The sequence below is a fragment of the Pristiophorus japonicus genome, chromosome 22, assembly GCF_044704955.1.
Source record: "Pristiophorus japonicus isolate sPriJap1 chromosome 22, sPriJap1.hap1, whole genome shotgun sequence".
Classification (NCBI taxonomy): domain Eukaryota; kingdom Metazoa; phylum Chordata; class Chondrichthyes; family Pristiophoridae; genus Pristiophorus; species Pristiophorus japonicus.
Genome location: NC_091998.1, coordinates 61,319,923 through 61,332,599, shown reverse-complemented (window position 1 = coordinate 61,332,599; position 12,677 = coordinate 61,319,923). Strand labels below are relative to the sequence as shown.

General features: G+C 45.6%; 1 protein-coding gene across 1 annotated transcript in view; it reads left to right on the top strand.

Annotated features, from left to right (window-relative positions):
• The first annotated feature begins 3,146 nt into the window (after positions 1 to 3,146).
• Positions 3,147 to 12,677, top strand: part of lgi3 (leucine-rich repeat LGI family, member 3) — a 29,942-nt gene continuing 20,411 nt past the window's right edge. The window contains exons 1-2 of the mRNA XM_070865476.1: positions 3,147 to 3,355; positions 10,795 to 10,866. Of these exons, the coding sequence (XP_070721577.1) occupies positions 3,147 to 3,355; positions 10,795 to 10,866 (281 nt within the window). The remainder of the gene's footprint in view (positions 3,356 to 10,794; positions 10,867 to 12,677) is intronic.

Here is a 12,677-nt window from a genome sequence, read left to right as displayed (position 1 = left end):
ACCACACAGGCTTTGTTTTCTGGAAGTAATGTATTCTGTCATTCTCCAAGGGATGTGGGGATGGGGCAGGAAAGTGGAGTTGAGCTCGAAGATCAGCCATTGTCTTATTGAATGGCGGAGCAGGCTCGAGGGACCGAATGGCCGATTCCTTCTCCTAATTCTTCTGTTCTTATGTTTATAACGCTGTGAAAGTACCTTCATCACACGGACTTCAATGGTTCAAGAAGGCGGCTCACCACAACCTTCTCAAGGGCAGTTACGGATGGGCAATAAATGCCAGCCTTGTCAGCGACAAATACATCCCAGGAACGATTTTTGATTGAGAATCACAGGTGAGAAGACCGGGACAACCCAGGGTGTAAAAGGGGGGGGTGGTCTTGCTCTCTTTACCTGCGCTGTATTGATCAAAAGTAATGAATAGTTCTCGCTGAACTTGGGCCTTGGAGACCTGAAGCCTGTCAGAGGACGGGACGACTGAGGGAGCGGAGGAGTTCTACAATGTTCCAGCCTCGGTGAAAATGAATTGGAATTGGAATCGGAATAGTGCAACAAGTCTGGATTTGAACACAGTGAGGCAAGGGAGGACAAAGGTTTTCCGACAGCATATTTGCAATTTGGGAGAAACGAGATGTTAGCTGAAAATAGCTAAATTTATAACTATCTTTGCAACCTTCGCAGCCAAGAAAATTAATCAAAAGTGACATTGTGGTGTGCCAGTCATTGTATAGCAACCTCAAGTCTTCGTCCGAACTATTCTTTACAGTGATCCGTTATTTATTTTGTTTCTATCGCACACAGAAAGGATGATTTCAAGTGTTTCTTTTATTGCATCTTAAGAATAATCTGCCTCATTGAGTGAAGCCAGCTGCAGGAGAAATTGTGCAGCGTGTCGAAGGCACTTGCTGGATAAGACATGCCATTGTCAGGAGCTGTGCAATGCTGCGCCTGGTTTGAATGCGGGGCCCAGGAACACTTGCTGGATTGAGGCAAAACAACTTGTCACAGTTCTGGACAGCAGCAACAAGGATAGAGAGAGTGTTGGGGTGTGTATAAGTGGACCCCGCGATTGATCCAGATGTGATACCGCTGTGTCAGAGCAAAAAGAAAGACTTGCATTTATATAGCACCTTTCACTACCACCGGACGTCTCAAAGCGCTTGACAGCCGATGAAGTACTTTTGGAGTGTAGTCACTGTTGTAATGTGGGACACGCCAATTTGTGCACAAGAAAGCTCCCACAAACAGCAATGTGATAATGACCGGATAATCTGCTTTTGTTATGTTGATTGAGGGATAAATATTGGCCCCAGGACATCGGGGATAACTGCTCTTCTTCGAAATAGTGCCATGGGATATTCGACGTCCACTTGAGAGGACAGACGGGGCCTCGGTTTAACGTCTCATCCAAAAGACGGCACCTCCTACAGTGCAGCACTCCCTCAGCATTGCACTGGGAGCATCAGCCTAGATTTTTTGTGCTCAAGTCCCTGGAGTAGGCCTTGAACCCACAACCTTCTGACTCAGAGGCATCCAAGCTTCTTGTGATCGTGGACCACACAGGCTCGTATATAATTTAAATTCAAATTTAAAACCAACATTCCCATTAATTTGATATCATAAAACCACACTGCAGAGGAGGAGGCCATTCGGCTCATCGTGCCTGTGTATCTCAAGTCATTGATCCTAACAGATCTTGATGTTCTGATTTGGGGTTATCAGCAAATGATCAGTTTTCTCCAAATCCATTGTCAATGTCTAGGAAATGTAGAGGCAGAGCAATAATGATGAGATGGAGTCCCAGGCAAGCTGTACATGCAGGAATTGATGGTTCTCTGTTACCTGTTGCGTACTGTACATGCACAGGAATGAACACTGAGACATATCAACCATAAATGCTGGTGAACGACTGTGCACTCAGTGCAGAAGCACACGGGAGTGAATGGTTCCTCTCTAGCTGCAGTTTAATCAGTGCAAATTCTGTATAGAACTTTTTTAATGCTACAGTGCAGTACTCTCCCAGCAGTGCACTGGGAGTGTCAGCCTAGATTTTTTGTGCTCAAGTCCCTGGAGTGGGCCTTGAACTATCACAGAGGGCTGTCAGCCATGGCTTAGTTGGTAGCCTCCTCGCCTCTGAGTTAGAATGTTGTGGGTTCAAGTCCCGCTTCATGGACTTGAGCACAAAAATCTAGGCAGACACTCCAGTGCTGAAGGAGTACTTCAGACGTGGTGGTGGTGGGGGCAGTACGGAGGGAGCGCTGCACTGTCGGAGGAGCAGTACTGAGGGAGCGCTGCACTGTCAGAGTGGCAGTACTGAGGGAGCGCTGCACTGTCAGAGTGGCAGTACTGAGGGAGCGCTGCACTGTCGGAGGAGCAGTACTGAGGGAGCGCTGCACTGTCAGAGTGGCAGTACTGAGGGAGCGCTGCACTGTTGGAGGAGCAGTACTGAGGAAGAGCAGCACTATTGGAAATGCCACCTTTCGGATGAGACGTTAAACTGAAGCCCCAGCTTCTCCTTCAATCAACATCACTAACAAAACAGATTATCCGGTCATTATCACATTGCCGTTTGTGGGAGCTTGCTGTGAGCAAACTGGCTGCCGCATTTCCCACATTGCAACAGGACGACACTTCAAAAAAAAAGTACTTTATTGGCTGTAAAGTGCTTTGAGACATCCAGTGGTTGTGAAAGGCGCTATATAAATGCAAGTGTTTCTTTTGCTTGTGACCATGTCTATCTGTCTTGTCAGAGCTGTATTTTGCTAATGACCCCAGTCTCTGTAGCAGGTTCAGAACTGTTAATCCACTGACTTCAGCTCCAGGCACATGACCGTACTTATTTAACAATTGATCCTATTGAGTGCCTGACATCAGCAAAAAGCCTCCATCATTTCACTTTCCTTTCTCTTTGGCTAACACTGTCCGATCTGTGAGCTCTTCTCCGCCGGGAGAGATGTAGTGTTAAAATCTCAAGCCAGGGCTTGTAAGCAATGCATTGATATTCAGGGGGACTTGACAACTGAAATCACAGTGGCCAGATCTGAATGTTAAGTGGGTCACAGCCATTGTTGCACTACCTCCCTCAAAGGCTGCACTTCCAGTGAGGAACCAAAAATAATCTGTATTAAAGACTTGGACGGCTTTCCAGGATGAACAAGCCTGAGAGCAGCACCTCGAAGCGACGGGCTCTGATAATGATGTCCCTACTCTGGATCCTCTGCCTGTGCCTCTCGGTGGAATCGAAGAAGTGGCCCAAAGACCCCAAATGCCCAACGTCCTGCTCCTGTACCAAGGACAGTGCATTCTGCGTGGCCTCGAAATCCATCCCGCAGACTTTTGCTGAGAGCATAATCTCCTTGTAAGTAGAGCTGCAGTTAGATCGGTCGGGGCTTTTGAAATAGAATGTTCTATCAACATCATCATCATCATAGGCAGTCCCTCGGAATCGAGGAAGACTTGCTTCCACTCCTGAAGTGAATCCTTAGGTGGCTGAATAGTCCAATACGAGAACCACAGACTCTGTCACAGGTGGGAGAGATAGTTGTTGAGGGAAGGGGTGGGGGGGGACTGGTTTGCTGCACCCTCTTTCCGCTGCCTGTGCTTGGTTTCTGCATGCTCTCGACGATGAGACTTGAGGTGCTCAGCGCCCTCCCAGATGCACTTCCTCCACTTAGGGCGATCTTGGGCCAGGGACTCCCAGGTGTCAGTGGGGATGTTGCACTTTATCAGAGAGGTTTTGAGGGTGTCCTTGTAACATTTCTGCTGCCCACCTTTGGCTCGTTTGTCATGAAGGAGCTCCGAGTAGAGCACTTGCTTTGGGAGTCCCGTGTCTGGCATGCAAACTATGTGGCCTGCCCAGCGGAGCTGATCGAGTGTGGTTAGTGCTTCAATGCTGGGGATGTTAGCCTGGACGAGGACGCTGATGTTGGTGTGCCTGTCCTCCCAGGGGATTTGTTGGTGCGCAGACATCGTTGGTGGTATTTCTCCAGCAACTTGAGGTGTCTGCTGTACATGGTCCATGTCTCTGAGCCATGTAGGAGGGCGGGTATTACTACAGCCCTGTAGACCATGAGCTTGGTGGCAGTTTTGAGGGCCTGGTCTTCAAACACTCTTTTCCACAGATGATCGAAGGCTGCAGTGGCACACTGGAGGCGGTGTTGGATCTCGTTGTCGATGTCTGCTCTTGTTGATAGGAGGCACCTGAGATATGGGAAGTGGTCCACGTTGTCCAGGGCCACGCCGTGGATCTTAATGACAACAGAGGCACACTGGCATCATTTAAACACAATCTACTTCATCATTCTAATGTTGTTGTTATTCTTTTTAAAATCTCTTATTCAACATGTATAAAAACGATTACATTTGCTCAAGACGATTTCTTCCCATTGTGTATCCTCCTCTGCTGGAGGATCTGACTCTCACTGGACACAGTCAATTCCCTCATCAATATGGGCATCTCTCGCATGTCAGTGAGTGTTGGCAGCTGGTTGACCATGGGAAGCATCACAGTTGAGCTCAATACTGTCCTCACCTGATCTACACTCACAGGAGAGGTACTGGTAACAAGAAGCCGAGCTGAATGTTTCAGGGGCTTGGAGCAAAATCAGAGGCATAAACAAATTGCAGAACAATTACTGCAGAAAATTCAGTCAAAAAAATGAGAGTCTCTCTCATTTTTTGATTAAGCTATGCTCTCACATTACTCCAAAGATTAATATTAACTTTTTTATTATCAGAAATCTATATATGCATTTTGATAAAATAGTATTTTTCTGCCATTGTTGTGCTTGAGTGATGTGGGTTGTTTTACTAAGTTGAAGGTGCTGTATAAATGCAAGTTGTTGTTGTAATCAAACATGTTTTGCTTGCTCAGAGAAATAAAACTGGGAGTTAAATTTCAATTGTTGAGAAGCCTACATGAAGAGCCAAGACCACAGTGCAAGTTTGAGAAGGGTAGGACCTTGGATTTTAATAGCATGAGATGGTAGTCTTCGAGACAGTGCAAATGAGAGTGTGAGTGTGGTCAGTGCTTCGATGCTGGGGATGTTGGCCTGAGTGCGAACACTGACGTTGGTGCGTCTGTCCTCTCAGTGGGTTTGCAGGATCCTACGGAGGAAGCGTTGATGGCACTTCTCCAGCGCTTTGAGGTGTCTACTCTATATGGTCCACGTCTCTGAGCCATATAGGAGGGCGGGTATCACTACTGCCCTGTAGACCATAAGCTTGATGCCAGATTTGAGGTCCTGATCTTCAAACGCTCTCTTCCTCAGGCGACCGAAGGCTGCGCTGGCGCACTGGAGGCGGTGTTGGACTTCGTCGTCGCGGGACTGCCTATGATGATGATGCTTATGAGAATGTCGTGGTTATACTTAAGAAGAAGGCCCATCACAATGGCTGCTAGAGAATAAGAGCTGACTAATTTAGTGCTACAATCTTTTTGCAGAACTGAAATATAACACTCTTGAATATATTGTTAAATAACACACCATGTGTTACTGGGTATAACACTCCTGAATATATTGTTAAATAACACACCATGTGTTACTGGGTATAACACTCCTGAATATATTGTTAAATAACACACCATGGGGTGGAAATTGGGTTGTGGACGCCGCCATTACCACTGGCGAGAGGCGGCAGATGGGTGGCAAAGGCCTACCATCAACGGTAAGTGGTGTCCACGCCCCGGCTGAAATTCAGTCGGCTCTTTGACAGAGGCGCCAAGAGGCGATGCTGCGCTGGCTAACGGCACCCGCGTGGTGACATCATCCAGCGTGAAACGCCTCTTTGATGCTTCTGTGGCGACATTTGCTTTGTACGGCTGCCGTACTGGCCGGTGGCCGTTCAGCCTGAAAAAGTGGTGGTTAAAGAGCGGTCCTTGGGCGGAATCACCAAAGAGCAAGGTAAGGTTTTCTCTTTATGTATTTCAGCATGTTTTCATTAATTTTAAGAGTGGGGACGTGTGTGTGTGGATCGGAGAGGTTTTAGTTATTTTGTTTTCTTCCCTTTTCTTCCCGTTATTCTCCCTAGCATGGTGGCAGCCTGCCGTTGCGATATTGAGTCCCTTTGGCACTGAGGATGAGTGTGCACCGCCACCTTTTAGCGTTGCTCTCTCATCTTTGGGAGTTAAAACTGAATTTGGCCATTTGATGCTGCACCTAATGCCCGGTGCTATAATCAGCACTCAGGCGGTAACACCGCCTCAAAAACGTCCATAACCAATTTCGCTCCCATGTGTTACTGGGTATAACACTCCTGTGTATATTGTTAAATAACACACCATGTGTTACTGGTTGTAACACTCCTGTATATATTGTTAAATAACACACTGTGTGTTATTGGGTATATCACTCCTCTATATATTATATAATAACACACCGTGTGTTATTTGGTATAACACTCCTATATATATTATATAATAACACACACCATGTCTTACTGGGTATAACGTTCCTGTATATATTATATAATAACACACCGTGTGTTATTGGGTATAACACCCCTATATATATTATATAATAACACACCATGTGTTACTGGGTATAACGCTCCTGTATATATTATATAATAACACACCGTGTGTTATTGGGTATAACACCCCTATATATATTATATAATAACACACCGTGTGTTACTGGATATAACGCTCCTGTATATATTATATAATAACACACCGTGTGTTACTGGGTATAACGCTCCTGTATATATTATATAATAACACACCATGTGTTACTGGCTATAACACTCCTATATATTGTTAAATAACACACTGTGTGTTATTGGGTATATCACTCATATATAAATTATATAATAACACACCATGTGTTACTGGGTATAACACTCCTGTATATATTGTTAAATAACACACCGTGTGTTACTGGGTATAACACTCTGTATATATTATATAATAATACACTGTGTGTTACTGGTATAACATTCCTGTATACATTATAAAATAACACACTGTGTTACTGGGTATAACACTCCTGTATATATTGTTAAATAACACACCGTGTGTTATTGGGTGTAACACTCCTGTATATATTATTTAATAACACACTGGGTGTTACTGGGTATAACACTCCTGTATATATTATATAATAACACACCGTGTGTTACTGGGTATAACACTCCTGTATATATTATATAATAACACACCATGTGTTACTGGGTATAACACTCCTGTATATATTATATAATAACACCCCGTATTGTACTGGGTAAAATGCTTCTGTATATATTTCTTTATTTGTTCATGGCATGTGGGCATCGCTGGCAAGGCCAGCATTTATTGCCCATCCCTAATTGACCTTGAGAAGGTGATGGTGAGCCGCCTTCTTGAACCACTGTAGTCCCTGTGGTGAAGGTATTCCCATTGCGATACACACTGCAGTCAATGTTTATGGTGGTGGATGGGGTGCCAGTCAAACGGGCTGTTTTGTCCTGGATGGTGTTGGGTTTCTTGAGTGTTGTTGGAGCTAATCCAGGCAAGTGGAGAGTATTCCATCACACTCATGACTTGTGCCTTATAGATGGTGGAAAGGCTTTGGGGAGTCAGGAGGTGAGACACTCGCCGCAGAATACCCAGCCTCTGACCTGCTCTTGTAGCCACAGTCTTTATGTGGCTGGTCCAGTTAAGTTTCAATGGTGACCCCAGGTTGTTGATGGTGGGGGATACTGCCATGTCAAGGGGTGGTGGTTAGCCTCTATCTTGTTGGAGATAGTCATTGCCTGGCACTTGTGTGGCACGAATTTTACTTGCCACTTATCAGCCCAAGACTGAATGCGGGCATGATTGCTTCATTATCTGTGGAGTTGGGAATGGAACTGAACACCACAATCATCAGCAAACATCCCCATGTCTGACCTTATGATGGAGGGAAGGTCATTGATGAAGCAGCTGAAGATGGTTGGGCCTAGGACACTGCCCTGAGAAACTCCTAAAACACCATTCTGGGGTTCCAACCACCACAACCATTGTGCTAGGTATGTATGACTCCAGCCAGTGGAGAGTTTTTCCCCTGATTCTCATTGACTTCAATTTTATTAGGGCTCCTTGATACCACACTCGGTCAAATGCTGCCTTGATGTCAAGGGCAATTACTCTCACCTCACCTCTGGAACTCTTTTGTCCATGTTTGGACCAAGGCTGTAATGAGGTCTGGAGCTGAGTGGCCCTGGTGGGACCCAAATTGAGCATCGGTGAGCAGTATATTGGTGAACCAGTCCGTTTGATAGCACTAGGCGGACCATATTTTCTAAACTGAATCTGGGGACATACAGGGTGGGAGCGCAGCAAAGTAGCAAGGAAGGAAACTGTAGATTGTGCAGCGTAGCGAGGCATTTTTAACAGCCTATATTTAAGAGTTGCACAGGAAAGCTACAAATGCGGAACAAATGTGTGTATAATTAGTGCGGATGTGACGACACACTATAGAAGCACATTCAGACACCTGACCCCACCCCCTCCCAGTGACTGAGGTAACACGACCCCCCCTCCAAGTGACCGAGGTAACACGACCCCCCTCCCAGTGACAGAGGTCACACCTGATGCCCACGGCCAGTGACTTAGGTCACGCCTGACCACCAACCCCCTCACAGTTTCTAGGATTAGTCCTGTTTCCCTCCACCCCCCCTCCCCCTCCCCCTCCCCCTGTTCCCCCAGTGACTGTGACCGGGCCTTCCCCCCGTGACCTCTCCCTCAACCGCTCCAGCTGCTGCGCTCCCAGGCACCTCCGGAGCACGAGCCCAGCCCAGTCCGGTCCACGCAGCCAGTCACTCTGGCCGCTTGCACACGCTGTTGTTTAATTTAGCCTTCGAGCTGCAAACTGGCAGTTGGAGGTGGAGGGGGTGAGTGGGGTACACTCTCTACCCAGGGGGACACTTTGGGGACGAGTTTTGTGATCAGAGGACGTTGTTTGCTCAGGAACACAGTACCTCATCTGGAAACTGTCCCAGGAAAACAGGGACATATGGTCATCCTGTCATAGACCATGTTAAAGGGATTAGCGTTTGCTGTGCATATATTATTCACACTGTTTACAATGCAAGGACAAGGTTTTAGACGATCACTTAACAGTGACTCCAACATCATAAATCCTTTCAATGCCAGGCTGCTGGCAGTGCATCACAACTGTGCTTTAGTTTTACTCTGCTTTCCAGTTTGGTACAGTTGTACAAACCAAATTAAATAACAGTCCCACTGTTGGTCGTGTACAGGTGTCACAGATGCAGAGCCACTGTGAGAGCCTGAAATCCAAATAATGAATACACAGTGTATCCCAGCTTTACACCATTCGCTGGGCCAGAGCCAGGGGCATGGATGGGTATTCAGTAAACCATAGACTGGATTCTACCAGCAGAGACTCAAACATGGAGATAATGATCTCGTCCCAGAAACCTTACCTTTAACACCCGATCATTTAATGATCAGACGAGTAAGTTCATCCACTCTATGGTTCAGCTAATCGTTTATTGACAAATTTAAATGCACCAAGTGATCTTTGGCTTGTCATTTGTCAATCCGACAAACAGCGCAACAGAGTTGGAGCCGGATTCCTGTGTGCACGGCTCATTCTGTTTTGTATTCATGCCAAGCAGCTCTTTTGCATTCACAAACTGTCTTAATTGTTGTTCACACAGGCAAGCCTGTAGTGATTAGAAAAGCAAATCACATCGCTAATTTCTCGTTTTCTCCCAGTATCTCACCAGTGAATGAAAGCTTGGCACAGTGAAAAAAATCTGCTCACAAAATGACTCAACAGGACATAGGTGTAGCAAGAGGTTCGAAACTGCCCTTTCACCTTTGACACCGGCATGGGGCCATGGATAGACACTGCCATTTCACCTTGTACTCAACCCAGCCGCGGCTGCCCTCGGAGTGTTTGATGGGGCAGTGTAGAGGGAGCTTTCCTCTGTATCTAACCCTGTGCTGTACCTGCCCTGGGATTGTTTGATGGGGCAGTGTAGAGGGAGCTTTACTCTGTATCTAACCCTGTGCTGTACCTGCCCTGGGATTGTTTGATGGGGCAGTGTAGAGGGAGCTTTACTCTGTATCTCACCCCGTGCTGTACCTGCCCTGGGAGTGTTGGATGGGACAGTGTAGAGGGAGCTTTACTCTGTATCTAACCCGTGCTGAACCTGCTTTGAGATTGTTTGATGGGGCAGTGTAGAGTGAGCTTTACTCTGTATCTAACCCGTGCTGAACCTGCTTTGAGATTGTTTGATGGGGCAGTGTAGAGTGAGCTTTACTCTGTATCTAACCCGTGCTGTACCTGCCCTGGGAGTGTTTGATGGGACAGTGTAGAGTGAGCTTTACTCTGTATCTAACCCGTGCTGAACCTGCTTTGAGATTGTTTGATGGGGCAGTGTAGAGTGAGCTTTACTCTGTATCTAACCCGTGCTGTACCTGCCCTGGGAGTGTTTGATGGGGCAGTGTCGAGGGAACTTTACTCTGTATCTAACCCATGCTGTATCAGATGACCAGATAATCTGTATTGGTGATGTTGGTTGAGGGATGAATATTGGCCAGTACAGCTTATCTAAATTAACTCTGCCAACGTATCAGTCCCTCAGTACTTCACTGAAGTATCAGCCTGGATTATGTACTCAATCCCCAGAATAGGACTTGAACTCGGCACCTTCTGACTGAGACAAGGCTGATCACTTGAAAATTCATAGCTTTCTTTTGCACATGGTTCTGCGAATAAAATTATATTTTGTGTAGAAAAAGTTTTATTAATAATAAGTTATACTTGTGTATTTATTATTCAACAACATGTCATTTTGTTCTTCCAGGACATTTGTGAATGCGAAATTCAGACAAATTCCCGAACGTGCCTTTTCCCACCTCTCAAGTCTACAATTCCTGTAAGTAAATGTGACAGGATGGGGAAATCTTTGTTCTTGCTTTTGTGGGTCACGTATAAAAATTTAAATATCCCCATTCATCTGTACATAACTCAAGCTGTGGATTCCAACAGGTCTTGGTGTCCTGAGTTAGGATTTGTTCCAAGAAGAGGAGTTCAGAAGAATGAGAGGTGATCTTATCGAAACGTATAAGATTATGAGGGGGCTTGACAAGGTGGATGCAGAGAGGATCTTTCCACTGATGGGGGAGTCTAGAACTAGAGGGCATGATCTTAGAGTAAGGGGCCTCCCATTTAAAACAGAGATGAGGAGAAATTTCTTCTCTCAGAGGGTTGAAAATCTGTGGAATTCGCTGCCTCAGAGAGCTGTGGAAGCTGGGACATTGAATAAATTTAAGACACAAATAGACAGTTTCTTAAATGATAAGGGGATAAGGGGTTATGGGGAGCGGGTGGGGAAGTGGAGCTGAGTCCATGATCAGATCAGCCATGATCTTATTGAATGGCGGAGCAGACTCGAGGGGCCGTATGGCCTACTCCTGCTTCTATTTCTTATGTTCTTATGAACTGCTCTTTCCAAAATCTCCAGTCCTCTGAATTTAACAGGAAAAACCGGCAAGTAAACAGGATTTATTTGCCTGTGCTCGGGACTGCATGTGGCCCTATTGAATCTGGATATTACTCAGCATCTAGGGTTTTAGTCTAGATGGTCAAGCAGTAGCGGGTCTTTGAAAACCAGTCAATGTGTGAGCTCCTGCTCATCAGCGTTCCATTCAATAGTTCAGACCGTTGCATTTCTGACTTCATGATTAACTATTCAAAAATAGGGAATTTCTGATACAATTAACTTATAACACTACATGTAATGATGTACCTCCATGAATTTTATTGGTCAATATAATCCCGATCAATAGATATGTTGGGTTGTGCTTAATCCACAAAGAATTTTAAACTAGAGCTACCTGAAGTCAACTTTTCAAATTCACCATATTTTGTTCAATCGTAAGGTCCTTCTGGAAAAGCTATAATGTCTTCATGTTTTAAGCTTCATGGTTTGAGCAGAGCTTTGTTTCCATCTCAGAAGGCTGGTGTATTTAAATCTTAGGAAGAGCAAAAGGAAAGTTTCGAGATGCATGGACTATAGTAGGCAAACATTCCTTGACACCATCCTCTGAAAACCCAGCGTAATTCCACCCATCGGTTCCTCGCGTCAAGCAGCCATCTTGTCAGACTGTCAATCTTGTGCCAATTTGTGAGCCAGTTTCTTCAGTGGACTTGAGCCTACAAGGAACGGTACTGAGACTGTCCATCCTCATTTTATGTCAGACCTGTATAGCCAGCAGAGAGAAGATGCATCTTTCTGGCCTGAATCCTGCTGCAGCTCCCAAAGACAAGTTGGATGACACTATCCAGCCTGCACAGTGCCTACATTATGGATAGGGCAATTGTTTGCCTCGGCTAGAATTGTCAAAAATCCCAAGACAGTTGCTGGGAAAATGGCTAAAACTGGGAGTTGCAGAGGCTATCTTCTTGGAGTTCCATCAGTCTTGCAATTTAATTTTAAAAAAGAAAGAAAGACTTGGATTTATATAGCGCATTTCACTACCACTGGACGTCTCAAAACACTTTACAGCCAATGAAGGACTTTTGGACTGTAGTCACTGCGGCAGCCAATTTGCACACAGCAAGCTCCCACAAGCAACAATGTGATAATGACCAGTTAATCTGTTTTTATTATGTTGGTTGAGGGATAAATATTGGCCAGGACACCAAAGATAACTCCGCTGCTCTTCTTCGAAATAGTGCCATGGG